Source organism: Pagrus pagrus, assembly GCF_965226575.1.
Source record: "Pagrus pagrus genome assembly, chromosome: 9".
NCBI lineage: Eukaryota > Metazoa > Chordata > Actinopteri > Spariformes > Sparidae > Pagrus > Pagrus pagrus.
Genome location: NC_140193.1, coordinates 16,461,389 through 16,481,413, shown reverse-complemented (window position 1 = coordinate 16,481,413; position 20,025 = coordinate 16,461,389). Strand labels below are relative to the sequence as shown.

Here is a 20,025-nt window from a genome sequence, read left to right as displayed (position 1 = left end):
ATGATGGTGGTGGGGGGTTTGTGTGCCCTCATACACGGTGCAGCTTCAACTCTCATGCTTCTTGTGTACGGCATGATGACAGACACGTTTGTGGCTTATGAGCTTGAAGTCCAAGAACTGAAAGACCCAAACAAGGAATGCAGCAACAACTCCATCTATTGGATAAATGGCTCCATATTTGAAGCAGCTGAAAATGAGACAGTGTACTGTGGGTAAGTAATCAGTGCATTGGTGATGAGATTTGTGTGATACTGAGAAGCTGCTAATCATTTTTTTCTCTTGGCAGGGTGGATATTGAAGCACAGATGACCATGTTTGCATATTATTATTTTGGAATTGGATTAGGAGTTCTGATTGTTAGTTATTTTCAGGTAAGTATTTATGCGCAATATGTCCAGCTCTTGAATAATTATTGCTTATGACATTATATCAATTCTCATTATTAACTGATTATTCACACTGTAGATTTTCTTCTGGGTGTCAGCGGCTGCAAGACAAATTCAGAGAATAAGAAAGACTTATTTCAGAAAAGTAATGCGGATGGAGATCGGATGGTTTGACTGCAACTCTGTTGGTTAACTGAACACAAGGATATCAGAGTGAGTCGGGACTCTTATCATCTTATATTATCGTTATCGATGCATAGATGAGATAATGTACTGTTTCTGTTCCTTTGCAGTGATATCAACAAGATCAACAATGCCATTGCTGACCAGGTGTCTATCTTCATTGAGAGGATCTCTACATTTGTGTTTGGCTTCATGGTTGGATTCATTGGTGGATGGAAGCTGACTTTGGTGGTCATAGCAGTGAGCCCGCTGATTGGAATAGCTGCCGGACTTATGGCCACGGTGAGGGGCGAATTGTGCAGGAATACTGTTATTTCTTCCTGCTAGATGGGAGGACATTGCTGGTCCATGTGATATTATAGAGTTTGACTAAATACTTTTTTTTATTTGATCACATTCTTGTTGTTGAAGGCTGTGACCAGGCTGACTGGACAAGAGCTAAAGGCCTACGCAAAGGCAGGGGCAGTGGCTGACGAGGTCCTGTCATCAATCAGAACGGTAGCAGCCTTCGGTGGGGAGAAAAAAGAAGCTGAAAGGTATTTAGTAAATTTCTAAGATCACAAGATGGGGTTTGGCTTTACAAATAATGATGAGCCATTACTCCATGATTTGAAATTGACTGTAAATGTGAAATTTCTACAGATATGATGGAAACCTTGCGGAAGCTCAGACCTGGGGTGTGAAAAAGGGCACCATCATAGGAATTTTTGAGGGATACCTGTGGTGCATCATTTTCTTTTTTTTCGCTTTGACCTTTTGGTATGGATCAAAATTGGTCATCGACACCAAGGAACTGTCCGCCGGTAGTCTCATTCAAGTATGTAAATTAAATGCATTTAGCTCCTGATACTCTATTCAAGTATTTGAAAGCCAGAGGCCTTTGTTTCACTGTGTGGCTGCTGTGGTTTTTTCAGGTATTCTTTGCAGTACTCGTAGCAGCTATGAACCTGGGCTAGGCCTCACCCTGCCTGGAGGCCTATCTGGTTAGCTCTGAGGGGTTACAATACATGTTTGTTTTCAGGTTGGTAAAATTAGTTCTTTCAATGGAGCCTTTGTGTTTTTTAGAGCCTATATTAAAAAGTATTTTTATATTTTTGTGATGTGATCACCAAAAATCAACCAAGTGTTCGTATGTTGTTTCTACAGAGTGATTTCAGCTGTAGTGATCAGTGGGACGGCACTGGGCAGAGTTTCCTCCTTCACTCCAGATTACGCCAAAGCCAAGACTGCTGCTGCTCAGTTTTTCAAACTTTTGGACCGTGTGCCTAAAATCAGAATGAGCCACACAGATGGAGAGAAATGGGTTGGTAAATGTGTTAATAAGATACAATTATATCTAATAAGATGTACTTTTCTCATGTTGGTACTTTTAAATGTTTAAGCCTAGTCGTCCATCTTTAGGATAACTTCAGAGGTGAAATAGAGTTCTTCAATTGCAAGTTCACCTATCCAACTCGGCCAGATATCCAGGTGTTGAACGACCTGGTTGTGTCTGTGAAGCCTGGTCAGACTTTGGCATTTGTTGGGAGCAGCGGCTGTGGGAAAAGCACCAGTGTTCAACTGTTGGAAAGGTTCTATGACCCTGATGAAGGGCAAGTGGTATGTCGACTGATTTCGACATTCATTTCACTCATCACAAAATCAGTTTAATCTCTTCAAAAGGCAGCAACTCTGTCTTAATTATGTCATCTTTTTTTTCAGCTGATTGATGGCCGCCCATCTCATAGAGTCAATGTGCCCTTCCTAAGATCTCAGATTGGCATAGTGTCCCAGGAGCCAGTGTTGTTTGACTGCAGCATAGCGGAGAATATTCAGTATGGTGTTAACACACGCAGCGTCAGCATGGAAGAGATTGATGAGTCTGCTAGCAAAGCCTACCTTCATGATTTTGTCATGACACTACCAAATGTGAGTAAATACAACTTTACCTGTATTGCAATTGCAAATCCTGCATATTAGTCTTGTACTGTACGCCATTCTTTCACGGGAAAACAATTAAAATGACCAGCCTTCTTGAAGTCCTGGCATCCTGGAAGAGGACTTCAACTCTCACGTGGGCAACCCAAGCGATGCTTTGTTGCTGGACTGTTGTGCTAGTCATGGATTGACAATAATGAACACCATGTTCGAGCGTAAGGTGGTTTATAAGTGTACTTGGTACCAGGCCAGCTTAGGCCAAAGGCTGATGATCAACTATGTGGTTGTATCGTCAGATCTGCGGCCGTATGTCTTGGACACTCGGGTGAAGAAAAGAGCAGAGCTGTCAATTGATCATCACCTGGTGGTGGCAACCTAAGAACCTGCTGGTGGACACCATCGTTGAGGGAGGCTGTCAAACTGAAGAAGTAGACCTTTTGGGCTTGTTTGGCCCAGAGGTTTCCTGAAGCAACAGACAGGTACTGGGAGGCCAGAAGGGCTTCAGCTTTAGCAGTCACTGAATCAAAAAAAAGGGTGTGTGAGGAGTTCGGAGAGGCTATGGAGAACGACTTTTGGTCGGCCTCAAGGAAGTTCTGGCAAACTATCCAGTGACTCAGAAAGTGGAAAAGCGGGGCTAAGCCCAGGTTGTGCTCAGTCGGAGAAGAGAACTGTTGACTCGGAGAGGGGATATCGTTGGGCAGTGAAAGTAGCACTTTAAGGCACTCCTGAACTCAACTAACATATTCTCTGCAGAGGAGGCAGAGTCTGAAGACTCAGAGAAACGTCCCTATCCCTGGCAGAGGTCGCTGAGGTAGTCAAGAAGCTCCCTGGTGACAAAGGGTGAATGAGATTCACCCTGAGATGCTGAAGGCACTGGACATTGTTGGGTTCTCTTGGGTGACACACCTTTTCATTTGCCATGTTTCCATAAACTGCGAAGCGAATTTTAGGCAAACTTTTGAAAGTTTGCAAAAAATCCCAAGAATCAAAATGCGAATCTGGTGCGTTTCCATAAACTGTTTTGAGTGAAGGAACTAGGCTACATAAAGTGTAAATTCGTCAGTGGATGATGTGGTGTAGGGTACATAGATGTGTCACGAGTGGATGTGGAAGTAAATACAAGCTAGCGGTAAACAAACCAGGAGACAAAATGGAGAAAGATCTTCAGGAATTTCCTGGAGAGATTATATATCTCATCTGGCCTGGGAATGGCTCCAGATCCCCCATGGATGGACTGATGAATCGATGGATTTTATTGTTCGCATACAGGTTTACAGCACTGTTGACCTTCTGAATTTTTGCTTTCTCCAATTCTCTCAATACATTTGTGAATTTTAAGAAATATGAGACTCGGGTTGGTGCCTAGGGCTCCCAGCTGTCAAGAGGTGAAAAACAACGCATTGCTATTGCCCGAGCCATTGTCAGAAACCCCAAGATCCTACTACTAGATGAAGCTACCTCTGCCCTGGACACAGAGAGTGAAAAGGTAACATTTGTAATCACTAAGAAACATCTTTTTCTCTCCACATATTTAAATTAACTTACTCAAAGAGTGGTGTGGTGTCCACATTTTTTTGAGTGGGTTCCTGACAGAGCACTTTTTTCCCGCAGACTGTCCAGTTTGCACTGGATGAGGCCAGAAAAGGTTGAACCTGCATTGTCATCGCTCACCGGCTCTCTACTATCCAGACTGCTGACATCATAGCGGTGATTTCACATGGAACCGTCATAGAACAAGGCACACATGATGAACTCATGGCCGAGAAAGGTGCTTATTATGAACTGGTCACAACAGGGGCTCCAATCAGCTAGGCCCCGACAGATTTTTCTTTTTATGTCTTTAATGAATGTATTTTCGTTTTGTGGTATCGCACTGAAAAAAGATTAAATGAGCTACTGACATTATATCTATGCAATACCATTAGGGATTGTGCATTTTACATATACAGCATAGAGCAGAAATTGTTCCCATCTTCATTTTTAGTAATTATGTGGTTTGTTTTTAATGATGTCGTGATAAAAGTATTTATCATATAATTAATTGATTATGAGTTCTTTGGATTTAAATACATCTGGTCAGGTTTTCATTGTTGGACTGCATGTGATGGGGCACCAGTGCGCAAAAAGTGCAAACAATGTTGTTACGCTTTGGTTTTTGGATATGGCCATCTCATGAATCCTAACCCTAACATCTTTAAAGAAGAACAGACAAGAGTGTAAAATAGCTATTTCAGAAGCAAAACTCACTGCTGTTTCATTATTTCAACAATAAAGTATGTAATTAAATTCGATTCCAGATTTCTATGTGAAATGTCTTTTTTTCTATTGTTTTCTTAGTTTTGTTTTCTAAATATTAAACTAAAGTTGGATTGAATAACGGGGAGGCTGCTGAGTGGTCCTTTGTCATTTGGCCCGCAGCACCAAGGTGTAATAAAATACCCAGACACACAGATGCTTGTTCAAGCTTGATTTAGCAAGTAGCCTACGCACTTAGGACAGTTACATCATTTAGTGCCAGGCCTCAGGTGCCACTGGATGCTAAGCAACCACAGTCAAGATGTGGAAATGGGTTCTGCTGGGGAGTTTAACTAATCTGCCTAATCTAGTTACATCATAGAATCTGTTCTACCTCATTAAATTTTGGTTGATTAATATCTGAATTTTCCTGGAAAAAAAGGGCGACCCATGAGAGATTATGTAATTCACACAAAGCAGGATATACAACACATACACACATCTGTGGTTTGTGCAGGGTTGCTGCAGGAGAGAAACCCTGAATGATTTAGTGGGTCCTGGAAAATGTAGGGACTTTAGGAAAAATATGTATCAGATCTGTTTTTGGAGCCAAAGATTGTATAACTTATTTTTCCAGCTGAGCAGCAATTCAAAGTTTGATAAAATACTATTACAACATCTCTTAATTGAGTATTTTCTCAGTGAAATGTCAGGCTGGTGGGAAAAGAAAGAAGAGAAGGAGTGAACAGTGTTGTTCTCTCAATCTTTTATTCAAATCTAACATTTGTGTGGCACTTTATTGTGCACATTTCAAAATATGCTAGAGCAGGACACTGAATCGTGCGCTGTGTTCAGATTGTAAAGAAAATCAAAGTCGCTTTGGGGAAAAGTGTCTCCCAAATAAAATTAATGTATAATATAACATGGATAGCATCTCCACATAACTTTCCAAAGCTCTTTAATAAGAAAACAATGACTTTCAAATTGATACAAATCTCTAGTTTTATTTACAACAATCCTTCACATCATGTCATTAATGCGTCACATATATTCTCATACAGTGGGTTATACTGTACATGTAAAACAAACTAAACAAAGGAAAACTCAGGCTATACATCAAACTCTGCTATGTTCATCACATAAAGTTCAAAAACATGAACACATATTTACTTCTAACCAATTCTAACCAAGTAATGTAATGTATTTCAGCGTTTATTGCAGTTTCAGTGCTTATGTGACAATAACTGTGGATAACAGTTTGGCAGGTGGTAGACATGTCTCCACTTGTCTGTGGATCTGACCCATTTGACATCCTTTAATGCAAAATAAAAGGTGTGACGTAATGTTACAAAAACTTCACAATTCCTCCATATTAAGTACAATATTACAATATTAAGCTAGTTTCCGGTCCTCATCTCCGATCAGCAAATGTACACAGTAAGGAATAACAGCAACCACACCGAGAGGAACTGAAGCACTCTTACAAAACGATAAAATGTAGAACAGCACCTCAGTGTTCGTGGGCATTTTGATAAAGTCATACAATTGCAGAGATGTAAGAGTTGCTGTCACACACATGAGCTTGAATCTGGATTTGTAGCCGTTCTTCCCCTTGCAGCTCTGAATGAACATCTGAGAGTTCACTGCCAGACCCAGACCAAACAGGGCTCCCAGGTTTCTCACCAGACCAGCAAAAGGTGTTGTGTCAAGATGGATCCAGTCTGGGTTAGCACACCACTTCTTGGCTTTAGTTACTGACCACAATGGATCAAGCTCTGTTGATTTGAGGATCAGATAAAAGCAGACGGCAAAGGAGAAAAGAAAAACATTGATCTGGAGGTACACTTTCAAGCTTGCATTGTAGATTGAGGGGATGTAATTAAACGCCTCCGCAACCAGCATACCTACACATTGTAGACAAAAAAAGAATGATTGATTACAACATGCACAACTATTGTATGTTACAAAGCAGCTCTGGATATTTGTGAGAGCATGATGAAACTCACCAGCTAGAAGACCGAGGATAACCTGATGTGGGAAATGTGTTGCGATAAAAACCCTGGAGATGCAGACACTTATCTGAACGACCCAAAAAGCCATCCACAGACAAGACCTCAAAAGAAGAAACCTGCAATATTGAGAGTATTTAGACACAACCAGTGATGAAGAGGCCAGCAATGTAATGGTGCGATACAAAACAACCGCCCACCTTTGAAAACTTTGCAGAGAAGTGACAGTGGAAGAAGGCCTGGTGAAGTTGAGAGCAGAGGTGATCATCACATACCACACACATGATGAGCCCATGGCATGACCGGATGGACTTCCTGCATAAAGAGACATCAAAGAAAGTGTTTGATAGTGCTAGATAATGCCACTTTTAATAGCATGAGCTAAAATATACATGCTAACCTGGCCCTGTTTCACATGTGATGTGGAATTGCTCCAAGTGTGGGAATGAATCGTTGTGGTAGAACGAAGTTTCTTGCACCCACCAGTAAGGTCGGTGGCCAAACAGAATCCTGAAAAACAAGTATCACATTAAAGTCTACAAACACACAAAATTCTCTACAAAAATGATGTACCACAGAGCTGGTTTACCATTTGAAAACAAGATTTAGCCAGTCTCCAATAACAGCCACCCATATCATCTTGATGCCCACATTATGACTAAGATGGAACCAGAGGGGGAAATAAACAGAGAAAATATTACGAGGGTCTCCCACAGTCGACATGAAGTTGAGGAAGTTGTGGTATTCCCTGTAGTTGTTCTGGATGTGCTGTATAACCAGCACCCCTCTGCTGTAGACAAAATCCATCCTTTCTGTGTGCCCGAGTCCAACAGCTGCTTCTTCAGCACCAGTCGAAACACCATGAACCCCCTCCCCACCTAAGATAGCTTTATATCTCAACCTGGCATCATAAATCATTAAACAGAGCCATGGCAACAACTGCAAGCTCTCCAGATTGGACCCACATGGAATAAAATGATGTGTTCCCAAGTCGTGAGAGCTCAGCATTTTAAGAGATGTTGCTAAAACTGTTTACCCCCTGACTGTGAAGCCATCAGATGTTTTACAGATCATTGCTTTTACTGTTGTTACATATTAGCCATTGTACACACTGAAAGAGACTGTGAACCTCCTAACCCCCTGGATCCATTCAGCCTCATTAATATTCTCATTCTGAGTGAGCGTGGCAACAAAATGGGCTTCCCATAATACTGTAACTGAATAACACCGTCCCATCTGGCATACACAGTCGGCCTATCATCACCATGTTTTCTTCTCCTTTTAAAAACAAAGTCATATTTTTAAGAGCACTTTCATATTAAAAAAAGAGGAAATAATACCATTATTAAAACAATATTTTGAACTTGATGTTGAGTAGTTTAGGCCCACTTGAACCTCCTCAGATTCACCACAAGGTGGTACAAAATCGCAACAAAGACATGCAAGCTGAGGGCAGTGTCAGTCTTGAATGCATTTGAATGTTAAGCAAGAAATAACATAATAAAAAATAGAAGTCATATTTACTATTCAAGTAATGGTGAAGAAAACAGTCCCTCTGAGTTGTTAAAATCCTTATTTACATAAGCTGACTTGAAAGCGGAAGAAAAATAAAGAAAACGTCACTTCCGGTGTTCAGTCCCCGCCCCCTGCCGTGCAGACCGCGGATTTTTGAAAATAACGACAGGATCAGGAGCAAGGCGGAGGTTAAATCAAACATACTTTATCAACGGCCGCACATAAAAACGCGTGAGTATTGCCTTGAAATTTAAACGATACAGCTCACTTAATCAAATTGCAAAGGAGTCAGTTGGTTTCATTTTCTAGCCTAAGTAACGCGAGTTGTGGCCAAGCTACGGTTAGCTAGCCGCTAATGTTTGCTAGCTAATGTTAGCGTCAACATGGATTATGTTGTCAAACTGTCAAACATTACATTACTCATTAATGTTAAACATTGCTCAGTGGTGAGGCCACATAAAGCTTGGATAGGGAGATTTGTGCACTGTAACCAACTTTTAACTGGCGATACCTAACCCTAACAGGACGCATTGTTTTCTAAGTTAACGCTAACAAACTTGTCATGGAAGTTGAGGCTGCTGATGTTTGATGAAAGTTTGATAAAGTTTAATTTCTTGATTATTTTCCGAGCTGTCATCCACATCACGCAGTCTTCATTAGCTGGATGTTTGCTCGGGTGTCAAGCAGCTGGATCTGTTGCCATTGCTGTTATGATGTCATCCATAGCCATTTTATTACTTTTTGGCTTCTTCACCTTGAACACAACAATCTCATCTAAAGGTCCACTTACTGTCATTTCCTGGAGCTTTCATTTGTATTATACAGTCTCTTTACTGTATGCACAAGTGAGGATGGTCTATTATGTTACGGAAAGCCTCTTGTTTTTGTTTTAATTCACTTTCTTAGTAATTTATATATATTTATACAGCCATACAGGTTTGCTGTGCATATATGTTAGGGAATTTAACAATTATAAATCACCACAAGCATTGTGTTCAGTAAAAACAATGGTTTTATTAGGGCGAGACCAATATGTCCGTTGGCTGATAACGGCATATATGTTGGCTGATATGAAAAACTAGAGCTCGACTGATGCTCAAATTTTGGGGCTGATGCTGATACCAATATTGATACATTGGCCAATATACACATTATTTGCAATGGGCCTTCAAATGTGGTTTTCAAAGATTTGTGTCAAAGATACGAAAGCCAGGATATTTTACAGATTAACAATAAACTCTAAAATGAAAGCAGTGCACTAGAACAGTAAATATCACTGGTCATTTAATACATCTACATTTTTTTCCTAACATCTTTTCCTGCATTATAATTTCAAAAAAAATAAAAATAAATAAAAATAGAAGAATGGGCGCACATCTGGTAACACACTCCAATATTGATATATCTGTTAATATATCGGACAACTGATATATTGGTCAGGCTTTAATGAAAACTTTGTTTTTACAGATTATATTGCAGAAAAAGATGCTTGGGTTGATTCAGCATTGTTAAATTCACAGCGAAGTTTGTTGTTTCAGTGCACTGATGCCTTTTATTGTTAGTTATGTTAAATATTATTAAGTTTATTGTTAAACTTTAAAATGTTCTGCCTCCATTACATATGTATCTTTTTTTTGAAAACCACATTTGAGGGATAATTGCGAGAAAAAAAAAAGTATGTTTATGTATATATTCTATGTGTATGCTGTATATTTTAAAAGAAGATCGGCTGAAAAACCAATGTTATTTTTACTCACTTGTGTCTGCATTGGCCCCAAAAATCCAATTTAAAAACCCATTTAACAATGGGTGTGTGCAAGGTGCCCTAGTCTTAATATAACAGTAGTGTTTTACAGTAAGTGGGCTGCATGTCATCAGATTTGTGAAACACTGGCTCCTTTGTATTTGTTTCTCAGCTTCAACCTGCACTTTATTATCATCCCAGAGGAAATGTTGTTTGCAGCCAGACATTAAACACATACATCACAGAAAAAGAATGCACTGGTGACATAAAATAATAAGAAATATATTTTTAGGTGAGATTGAACTTGTTATTTTATCATGATTAACATTGTCCTGTCTGGTGTTGTTCTTACAGATTGTCTGACATCCGAACATCATGACGTCCATTACTGATCCAAACATGAGTGACAGGTTCACCAATGCAATGGAGGAGATCCACAACAAACATCTGAAGACATATGGGGAGATCATTGACACGACCACAGAGCTGTGCCAGTCCCACAGACACTTTGTGAAGTCGGCACTAGGTATGATTGAGATACTATCTATTGTTTATTGGGCTCCCCCTTTATTGTTGCTTTGGCAGTAACTACTCTCCCTGGGGTTCATATTAAAATAGTCAACAGTGTTTGCACTTACACTTCATACAGTAAACAATACATTTACAGTGTTAACAATGCATTAGAAATACATCACAAATCCCACAGCATTAATAAGAGCGGATGTTGTTGTTTCCCTTTTGGTGCAGATACTTGTCTAAAGAAATGTAAGGACGATGACATGCTGTTTGAGACGATACAGACATTCAAAAAAGGTGAGTTTCATGCATTAGGCCACAAAGCATTGCATCTGTGCCTTATGTGTGTGTGACGCATACTCAGGTGTGGCACACACACAAAAGGCTCAGTATATACTGTATTTTTTTTACTTGAATGTAATATTTGTCCCCCAGACCTTGAACAAATGAATACATCACTGAAAGAGAAACGACACGCCATCTCTGGAATGGTGTCTGAGATTCAGCAGAAGGAGTTGCAGAAAGACGACATCATCCAGAAGATAGAGAAACTCAGAGAAGAGCAAGCCAAGAGAAAAGATTGTAAGTTGATATTTGAAAATAAAATGAATGGTTTAAATCACTTTTTTTAATTTGTGACTTGTGATTGACCCCTGCACTTGTTTCTTTACTTGTTCTCCTTTCAGTAATTGAATCTCAAAATAAAGCAAACAAAGACAGACTGAGGAATCTTGGGAAAGCCCGACTAGTCTTTCAGGATCATTTGGGGATGGAGATCCGAACAATCCTCGGCAAAACACAATTGGTTAAAGGTGGGCCAAACACATACGTGTACACTCCATATTCAGTATTTTTCTCGAGCCCTTGTTCTATTATGCTTCACTGTTTTCATACATTAAAAGCAATTGCTATGAAGACTTTGTGATTTTCAGTTTTGTACAGCTCAGAGGATCTTCTCTTTGGGTGTTCCTCTTGCATGAAGATTGTTGGCCCTCAATCTAATGAGAAATATGCTTGTATCCTGATAGGATTGCTTGAAATACCTCTCTCAAAACACAACCGCAGGTGTAGAAATAACAGTTTAGTCATATGGTATACACCCACTTATAACCCTAAAACCAACAAAGAAATAAGTGCTCGAGAATATCAGGCACAGGAGAGAAGGTTTTACCAGACTGTGGATGAAATGGGAAAAAATAGCACGTCACAAACAGCCACATCTTTGAGAAACGCGTAACAGTATTTGTAGCTTGTCTCAAATAAAGTACTGACTCTCTCTTTAGTTGAAGTAAATACAACTTCAGAATTTACAGAATGTGTTTTGTTGTTGTCCTTGTAAAGGTGAAAAGCTGCAGTTTGTTTTCCGGAATATCAACCCTTCAGATCAGGACAGCGCCTACGTTGTCACAATGGGGATTAAAGAAGATGGAGCATACCAGAGTAAGTTAAACACGTTTACCGTATATCAGAACACTATACTGTCATAGCAAAATTATTGTGCTGTTTAATGCAATAGAACTCACTGATAGACATTTTTCCCCTTCATTCTATATGTTTGTTACCATCACAAAGCACCAAAAACAACCATCCTACTACAAAGTATTGCATGTGTAGCCTCATATAGCTTATTCCTTTGTACTGTAAAACTGCATCATCCTGCTGCCACTCGAGCAGCACCAAATGTGTGTTAATCCACAACTGAAAACAGTCCCCACCCAATGCCGAATTTATTCCTGTTTGAACAATGCTTGCTCAAAACAAAAATCCCTAGCTGTTTTGGGAAACACACCAAAAACACATCAAAGAACTAGCGGAGACAAAGGCTAACTATTGTGTTTCCTCCTGTCGCCTGTGTCTCAGCAAGACAGTTGCACGTGAACATACTGCAAAGACTACGGTTGATGAGAAAGTAGCTTGTACACTCTGTGCCTGCATAAGAGGAACCGTTGTTATGATGAAGCACTTGGATTTATTGACACTAATAAAATTAATTAGGAATACCAGCCTTATCCTGCAGCTACCACCGTAAATGGCTTTTTTTTAATACAAATCTTTATTTTGTACAGTTGTGTCAAGTGACCCCGCTCTTGAGTGTTTGCCAGTGTTGGAAACCCGGCTTCAGGAGACCAATAACTTACCAGCATTCCTGGCAAACGTCAGGAAGGAATTCATCTCTCAGGCACGCCGCTAAGATTGGAGGGAACCATACAGTAAAGTTCTTCCTGTAATATGGACTGATGTCAGGAAGGAGCACAGCCTGCCTCGCTAAGACTTTACTACATATATTCTGCTGTTAATCGTATGTACAAGTGTTGTGTGTCTTTATTTCTGAGAATGATCTTTTCTTTCGAACTAACAGACCCTGTTTTTTTTCCCTAAATGACACGGAAAGGGAGCAAATCCAACATTTAAGAAGCTGGAACTAGCAAATATTAGACATTTATGGTTGAACTGCAGCTCAAAATTTAGTAAAATAATATAGAGACAATGTAAATAGTTTTCATTTATTGTCTTGTGTCGTTACTTAGTTTTACTTTACTCATTTTAATCAAAGTTATTGATATCAGTCCAATAAAATACATATTTATTTCAGTGCTTGTTCTTCTGTACACAAAGTGGCTTAAATAATGAAAGAAAAAAAATTTTGGGTGCAACATTTACATACAGTATGAACTCTAGCAATATGACTTCTAACAACATTACAATATAACTCTTGGGAGAACAGTGACAAAAATCCCTGATCCTGTCTGGCAGCAGAGACGCGTCTTATTTAAATATTTTTCATTAACCATTTTAAAGCAGTGAATATGTCAGTCAGTTCAAACACAGCTGTTGCCATTAATTTTTTAAATTTGATCTGATACAGGGTGGGTTTTGTATTTTTTGCTGTTTATGACTCATTCAGGCATCAGATGATTTGACTGTGCTTAACAGAGGCAGCTCCTCAACATAGGTCGATGGGAAATGGCCTGTCTTCCCATTAAGTTCTCCAAACCACCATCCATTCTCTTCCTTTGTGTAAATGTCTAGTAGATCTCCTGTGAAACACAAGTCATTTTTGTTAGATATAGTTAATAAAACCTCTACTGTTTACCGATCGTCTGCAGCTGAGTTGCCACTCACCTTCTTTTAAAGTCAGTTCATCGTCCTGCTCAGGTGTGAAGTTGTACAGGGCTTTGCATTGTCCTATACTGCTCGACTCTGGTGTGACTTCACCTGTTCGATGTTGATGTTTTTCATTGCTTTAATTTCACTTTTTACATTTTAAACGCAACAATTACAAATAAATCTGTGTGTTGACATATTTACCTTGTTCTTTGTCATCATCAGTGTGAGGCAGGGCTCCGTTAACAGTGCTGCCACACTCTGCAGCCACAGTTTCATGCATTGTAGCTGTGGGAGTGACTGAGTCAGCGGCGCCTGGTGAAGCCTCTGCAGACTGTTGGGTCACAAATTGAGCCGGCCCTTTGTAAATTATGGACGCTCTCAGTGACTGTCGGGATCTGAAAGGGGTCCTCCTGAGTTTGACTGGACGGGTCAGTTGAACAACACTGTGCTCACAGTCCTTAGACAGAAAAATAGACTATTATGTTTTCTCTAAGTGATTTGTCTTTGGAAATGTAATACATTGTAGAAACAAAACAGCTAATTTTGATGTGAATAGGGTGTAGGCTTAGGGGTTAGGAAGGAGATATTCTACTTCTTTCACCATCTGTCCAGTATAACCAGTCCAGTATCCCACTCTGGTTCGGGTCTGCTTTTAATGTATTCTTGAGACTTCTGTCACATAACGAGGAATACATTTACTCTTTCATCCCCATTAAAACATTTCACGTTTTCTCCCTTAAACAGATAAACTACCACTACCTCAGAACAAACCTTTTTTCCCCCCAGGACATACCTCATGTTCTGAAGACAATCCAAGCAGTCTTACCTTATCTTTCCATTTCACAATGCTGTCTTTAAATCGGTGAAAGGACTTTTCCGTCCCCTCTAAATCAGACCGCGACACAGAGAGTTTGTAGTGCGTGGCCTCGAGGAGATCCAGTTTTAGAGTAATCTACAGGCAACAAGATGACATTAGTGAACACTCCAGCAAATCTGATATATAATCAATTAAAGTAAATGTCCATCCGTACACACCACCATCCGTCAGTCCACTCTCCACACACTGTTTACCTCATCTAGCTGCTGTTCTGTTTCCTCAAGGTTCTTTTGGTTGGAGAAAGATGGATTTTCAGCGTACGTTTTCATCAGCTTTTCAACTCCTGCAGCCAGAATGTCGATTTAGAAACAAATGAATGACCTTATGTAATAATAACCGTCATGAATCACTGAGTTATACTGAAAGACACATTTTTCCGTCTCCATCAGATTATATTGTGTAATTCTAATGCATTATTCCACGGATAATGTACTGAACTCGCCTTCCCGGTCTTTCTTTGTTTTTGTAATGGTGTCATCCAGACGCTGGAGTTTGAGTTTGATGGCCTCTTTTCTTCGGTCTTTGTCCATCAGTGATTTGCTGTCCTCCTCCTGATGCATTCAGAGTACAGATAACATGGATTTATCCCATCAGTATCCGTGGTGGTTAAAATAACACCATTATATGCCAAAGCTGCAGGCGCTTTTGTTCTGTGTGTTTGAATTAATTTGAATTTAAAGCGAGTTCCTGGAAATATCACAAACAAGCTATTGTCACTATTGCTCTGCAAATTCATGTACAGTATATAACATTAAAGGAAAAGTTCACCCAAAAAATGAAAATTCAGTCATTATCTACCTACTCCTGTGCTGATGTGACGTCAGGTGAAGTTACGTAGTCCACAAAACATCTCTGGAGCTACACAGCAAAACAGTGATGCAGCATTCTCCTGAACAACTAAAGCCAGTCAGTACTTGTTTTAAAATGTAAAAAAACAAAAACAACCCCCCATAAAAAAAGGCTCCACACAGCTCATCGTTGTGTTATCCAAGTCAATGAAAACCCCAAGATCCCAAATTGATTTGTAAAGAGCTTATTTACCACTTAAGGTAGGGCGCATGCTAACGCTTTTAGTTTAGCAGCTACAGTTAAGATTTCAGCTTTTAAAAAGTTTCAAATAAAGTTTTTTCAAATCAATTTGGGATCTTGAGGCTTCCAGAAACTTGGATTACGCTGGACGAGTTATGGTTTTGGTATGGTCCACAACATTAGCTATCTAGCGCTAATAAGATTAACATTAGGTAGCAATAGCAACGATAACGTTCCAGAAATTGTTCAATGGACTACGTAACTTCACCTGACAATAATAATTGACAATGTGAGAATTTTAATTTGTGGCTGAACTTATCCTTTAAATCATGGATATTCTATTGACTTTATTGTCATATTTTCATAGGAGACCTGAGTCCAACCAACCTGACAGCTGCATAATTTAAAGTTTAAAACGCCAACAAGATGTAAAAAAACACTCAAAATGAGAACTTCATCTCTTTAAATGTGGCTCACATTAAAAAGACACCCCCCACAGAGATGACTGCGTATGTCTTTGAAGGGAGTGAGTCACTGAATGAGTCTATGGCCTGCAGACAAGCTTCTTTCCAGAGTCTTAGAGCAAAAAAAAAAAAAAAAGACTTACAAAGTAATCAGCCATCAGAAACTCTGCTACGTTATCATCAGCTGTGATGACGTTTTCTTCAGCCAGGACTTGTATGTCTTTATCCATGTCCACCCTCTGAACTGCCTGTTCTATCTGTCGTTGGCCCTGCAAGTGGAAAAAGTGTATGTACGAGTTATAATATCCATCGAGGGATTTAAGGGATACTCATGAGGAGGACGCAGGTCAGGATGCCTCACATGGTTGAGGGTCTGCCCGAAACTGGACATCTGGAGGTTGTATCTGTTCAAAATGTTGCACAGAACTTCAATACGCTGTTTCTCCAGCTCCTGTGTGATCTGAAGAAGCACAAAGAGGCGCTGTGATACTATTGGAAATAAATGCAGGCATTGATTATTTTTAAAGAATGTGACATAAATTGATATTTTTGCATTAATATACCAGTGGTTTTTTTTCCCCTTGGCATTAAATTGGCTTTTTTTTTTACTTTCCCAATTAATTTTTCATTTTATTTATTAATTCTTGAAGTTATTGATTTACATATTTATTTCTGTTTTGTTTCCCCCTATGTATTTACACAAACGTATTAATTTCTGCATTTTCTTTTAGAACATTTTTTAAAATACATTGTGGGTAGTTAAGTGGTACTGCTGATGGCACATTTTCTGCAACCAAACGTTTGCTGGTTCAACTCTTATCATACATGACGTGTCCTTGAGCAAGACACTAAGGAGAGGAAGAGGTATGAAAGATTTTCTCCACACCTGGTAGCAGTTTTTCAGTGTGTTTTCCAACTTGAGTCTCATCTGATGACCCTCCATGTTGATTTTAAAGTACTCCTCATCCACCCGCGTCTGCATCTCTGCTGACTTGGTCAGCCTGTTCAACATCTGTAGTAAAGAACATCAACAAAAATCTTAAGCAGTCTTTGGCAACTTTTCCAGCTTGTATTAACCCCCCAATCAGAACATCCATTTGATGTGAAAAGTAGTTTATACCTTTTGTTTTTCTTTTTCTGTGGAAATGTGCTTGTTGCTCTCAACAAAGTTGAACAACGCCTCATGCTCTCGTGTTAGTCCACCCAATTTCTTCTTTGTCTGTTTTAGAAGAGGAAACACAAAAATCAGCATAAAATCATAACTGATAATATGTAATGTATATTTTTTTCAAAGTCATACACTATGAAGTTCTTAGCCCGCTTACAAGACACTACCAACATGAGAAGGAGCAATAATATAATAATATATTCAGACTGAAAGAACAAATAGTATGTTATAGTATATCTTCACACATGTCAAACCAAATATGAGCACGATCCTGCCGCCCATCTGAAGCACAGACTGTGCCCTTACATGAAACATAAAGTGCACTCCTACATTGCATTTAATACACAAACTGAGCTAAATGAAACCCTAGTTCTATTTTTTCTGTACATTTTATAAGCCTGATGGTTCCTTGACCTCTCCTGACACGTCTCTTATCTGTTGTGGTCTGGATTTTATGTAATCGTATGTGTGTGCAAATAAAACAAAACTAAATGAAATTAAACACCTTATAATACTGTGTAAAAGTTCCTGTAACCTTTATGATATTTGCTGTTTTGTAACTGCAGCCAAAAGTTTTCTTTTGTGAAATTGTAAAATTCAAACATCACAGTTGCTCATGGCACCACCGAACCAGTGAACTTTATAGTCTCCATAATGAGCAAAGGCGTGTGGTTATAGCTACTTGTGATAACTTCTCAACAATTCCAAGATGTTTAAAAGACTTTTAAACCTTCACCTTATAAAATGGACAGACTGATCACACACTGCTATAATCCTTAACTCATCAAAAAGCATACAAGCTTATAGCCACTCAATAATGCATTATGCATGCGCCCTAATGCATTATGCAAGCATCTTTAATACATTATAATGTATATATTGTAAGGGCTTCCCTATAAAGTTAACCATAACATTCAAAGCCACAAAGATATTATTATGATTTATGGATCAGTATGATCATAGTAATTGTTCCTACAACAGGTCGCTATAGCGGATAAATATCTCTGAAATATTGGAGCGTACATGTTCCTATATTATTTATGTGAACCAATCAGCAATCTGTGTGTAAATGTGTAATATAAGTGCTCAAATTCCATAAATAAAAAAAAAGTAAACATCATATTCATTTACAAACAAATAAAAAAGGCATTTGTGGCTCTCGATTTCATGCTTGTGCAAAATATGTTTGTTGGTTTGCAAACTTTTTCTGCCTTTTCACACAAATAATATCTTTATCTTATCATATGTTTGTTTTTTTCCTCTTAAGAAGAAGATTCACTACCTTGAGTTGCTCACTCCAGTTAACAGTAACAAGTTTTCCAGTTCTTTCGATGGCACTGTCAAGCTATTGAAGGAAAGGTGAGAAAAATGTTAGTCACATTATGACTGGCAGCTAGAACAGATATACTGAAAAATGGTTGAAAAATCTATTTCATACAGGCCTCCTCCTCTTAGTATGTTCGTCCAAGACTTGTCGGATTTCCAGAATTGCTTCTTGCTGAAATGCGTTTCCTAATGATCTGAAATTAGAACAAAACACCATATTTAACTCCTAATCTCTCTCACATTTCTTTACTCTGTGGACAGGCACAGTTTTGAAGTGAACTCAGGTTGAAAACTACCTGTGGGCGTCTGCTCTTGAGTACATCTCATCTGACACATGACACCAGGCGCTGTAGGTGGAACTGAGTGGGGAGCCAGCATGAAAAGGTTAGAGCTGTGGGCTAATTGGCCCGGCACCTGCCTATGTTTTGATCACATCTTACTTGCTATGTGCGTGCTATTTCCCTTGATACCATTATTTCTGTACGCCACTTGGCAGTTAGTCCCCAGAAGAGGTCATGTTGAACACAAAGCAGACAAAAGACAGAACCAATTAAAAATTCAGCAGTGTGTCTCTTACTTGCTCGACATTCCTTTAGAGGCCCTGATGAGTTTGCCGGCAAGTTTTTGTAGTCCTTTAGCATAATTTAGCTCCAGCTCAGCCCTAAAACAGGAGAGGGTTGCAGCAAGAGGCAATAACTGAGTCAAACAATAACTCCTGTGTCATTAAAGTTTAGTCTGAACGCCGCAACTGTGTTGAACCTACCTTTGCTGAAAAACAGTCATAAGTTCTTTGCAGAAGTACTCCCCATTTTTTGATAGTCGTTTAACATTTTGATAGAGTTTGTTATACTGAAAGGCAGAGAATAAGGCTCCATGAGACGTTTACATTGGAGCCGTAAAAGCCTGAGTTCAAACCGATACAAAGCTTGCTTTGATAGCAACTATAACAATAAAATTCATATTAAGTATCATTTGCTACTCCAGGAAGGAAACACTGAACTGGATTTTTGTAAGAAATACTCACAGAGCAGGTGCTCGTAGGATCCCTCATCTTAAGACTGTGGCTGTTTGTTGACTTTGGACCTTGAACTTTGACCACCCTCCTCCCAAAGTCACTCATGCGGAAATCACCTGAGCTTTTGGCAGTGCACTATACAAAGGAAAATTCCAGAGAGAGGGAAGAAAAAGCTTCATATGTAAACTCATGCAGGGTGGCAAGTCAGTCAACCACTGATATGAAGAAAGAGAAAGATATAAGCACAAATGAAAGGCCAAAACAAGCTCTGAGATGAAGTAACAATTGCTTTATTATTTCATGTTGAGAAGAAGGTTCCACTTTCTAATAAGTCACCCTTTATAAAGGGCTCATAAATGGTGACTACTGGCTTTTAATTAATGTTATAAAATAAAGTATGACTGCTTTATAGATCAGTTATTGGCCAATACAAAAAAGAATTGGGTTGAAGGGTTGTGTCTCTTTGGTCATATTGCAGCAATAGATCTTAGTAATCTGAGGCGTCCTGGTTGCCTAATCATTTAACTCGCAAT

At 39.2% G+C, this 20,025-nt stretch overlaps 3 protein-coding genes and 1 pseudogene across 4 annotated transcripts; 2 read left to right on the top strand and 2 right to left on the bottom strand.

The window, feature by feature from the left end:
• On the top strand, nucleotides 1-4,136 carry LOC311262918 (bile salt export pump-like; annotated as a pseudogene). Its single transcript has 12 exons — nucleotides 1-212; nucleotides 287-371; nucleotides 466-599; nucleotides 680-851; nucleotides 981-1,105; nucleotides 1,212-1,386; nucleotides 1,484-1,590; nucleotides 1,716-1,872; nucleotides 1,971-2,168; nucleotides 2,271-2,477; nucleotides 3,853-3,972; nucleotides 4,098-4,136. The product of its transcript is annotated as a bile salt export pump-like (transcript).
• Nucleotides 4,137-5,761: 1,625 nt separating this feature from the next.
• On the bottom strand, nucleotides 5,762-7,537 carry LOC311262263 (glucose-6-phosphatase 2-like; the record flags this gene model as incomplete). The annotated part of the gene is made up of 5 exons (XM_084361536.1): nucleotides 5,762-6,625; nucleotides 6,728-6,849; nucleotides 6,931-7,045; nucleotides 7,131-7,240; nucleotides 7,320-7,537. 5 exons carry the CDS (start codon nucleotides 7,535-7,537, stop codon nucleotides 6,114-6,116), a joined length of 1,077 nt encoding a protein of 358 aa, XP_084217662.1. The 3' UTR covers nucleotides 5,762-6,113.
• An 834-nt stretch (nucleotides 7,538-8,371) lies between these two features.
• spc25 (SPC25 component of NDC80 kinetochore complex) lies at nucleotides 8,372-13,362 on the top strand. Its single transcript, XM_084362774.1, has 7 exons — nucleotides 8,372-8,476; nucleotides 10,344-10,515; nucleotides 10,737-10,802; nucleotides 10,941-11,087; nucleotides 11,192-11,317; nucleotides 11,847-11,945; nucleotides 12,572-13,362. Exons 2-7 carry the CDS (start codon nucleotides 10,365-10,367, stop codon nucleotides 12,694-12,696), a joined length of 714 nt encoding a protein of 237 aa, XP_084218900.1. The 5' UTR covers nucleotides 8,372-8,476; nucleotides 10,344-10,364; the 3' UTR covers nucleotides 12,697-13,362.
• Nucleotides 12,827-19,597, bottom strand: nostrin (nitric oxide synthase trafficking; the record flags this gene model as incomplete). The annotated part of the gene is made up of 16 exons (XM_084362773.1): nucleotides 12,827-13,543; nucleotides 13,629-13,721; nucleotides 13,815-14,070; nucleotides 14,440-14,565; nucleotides 14,685-14,773; nucleotides 14,924-15,041; nucleotides 16,127-16,252; nucleotides 16,345-16,443; nucleotides 16,870-16,995; nucleotides 17,104-17,202; nucleotides 18,434-18,496; nucleotides 18,590-18,671; nucleotides 18,774-18,836; nucleotides 19,055-19,138; nucleotides 19,241-19,326; nucleotides 19,502-19,597. The coding sequence occupies 16 exons, from the start codon at nucleotides 19,595-19,597 to the stop codon at nucleotides 13,407-13,409; spliced, it is 1,743 nt and encodes a 580-aa protein (XP_084218899.1). The 3' UTR covers nucleotides 12,827-13,406.
• Between the last annotated feature and the right edge of the window lie 428 nt (nucleotides 19,598-20,025).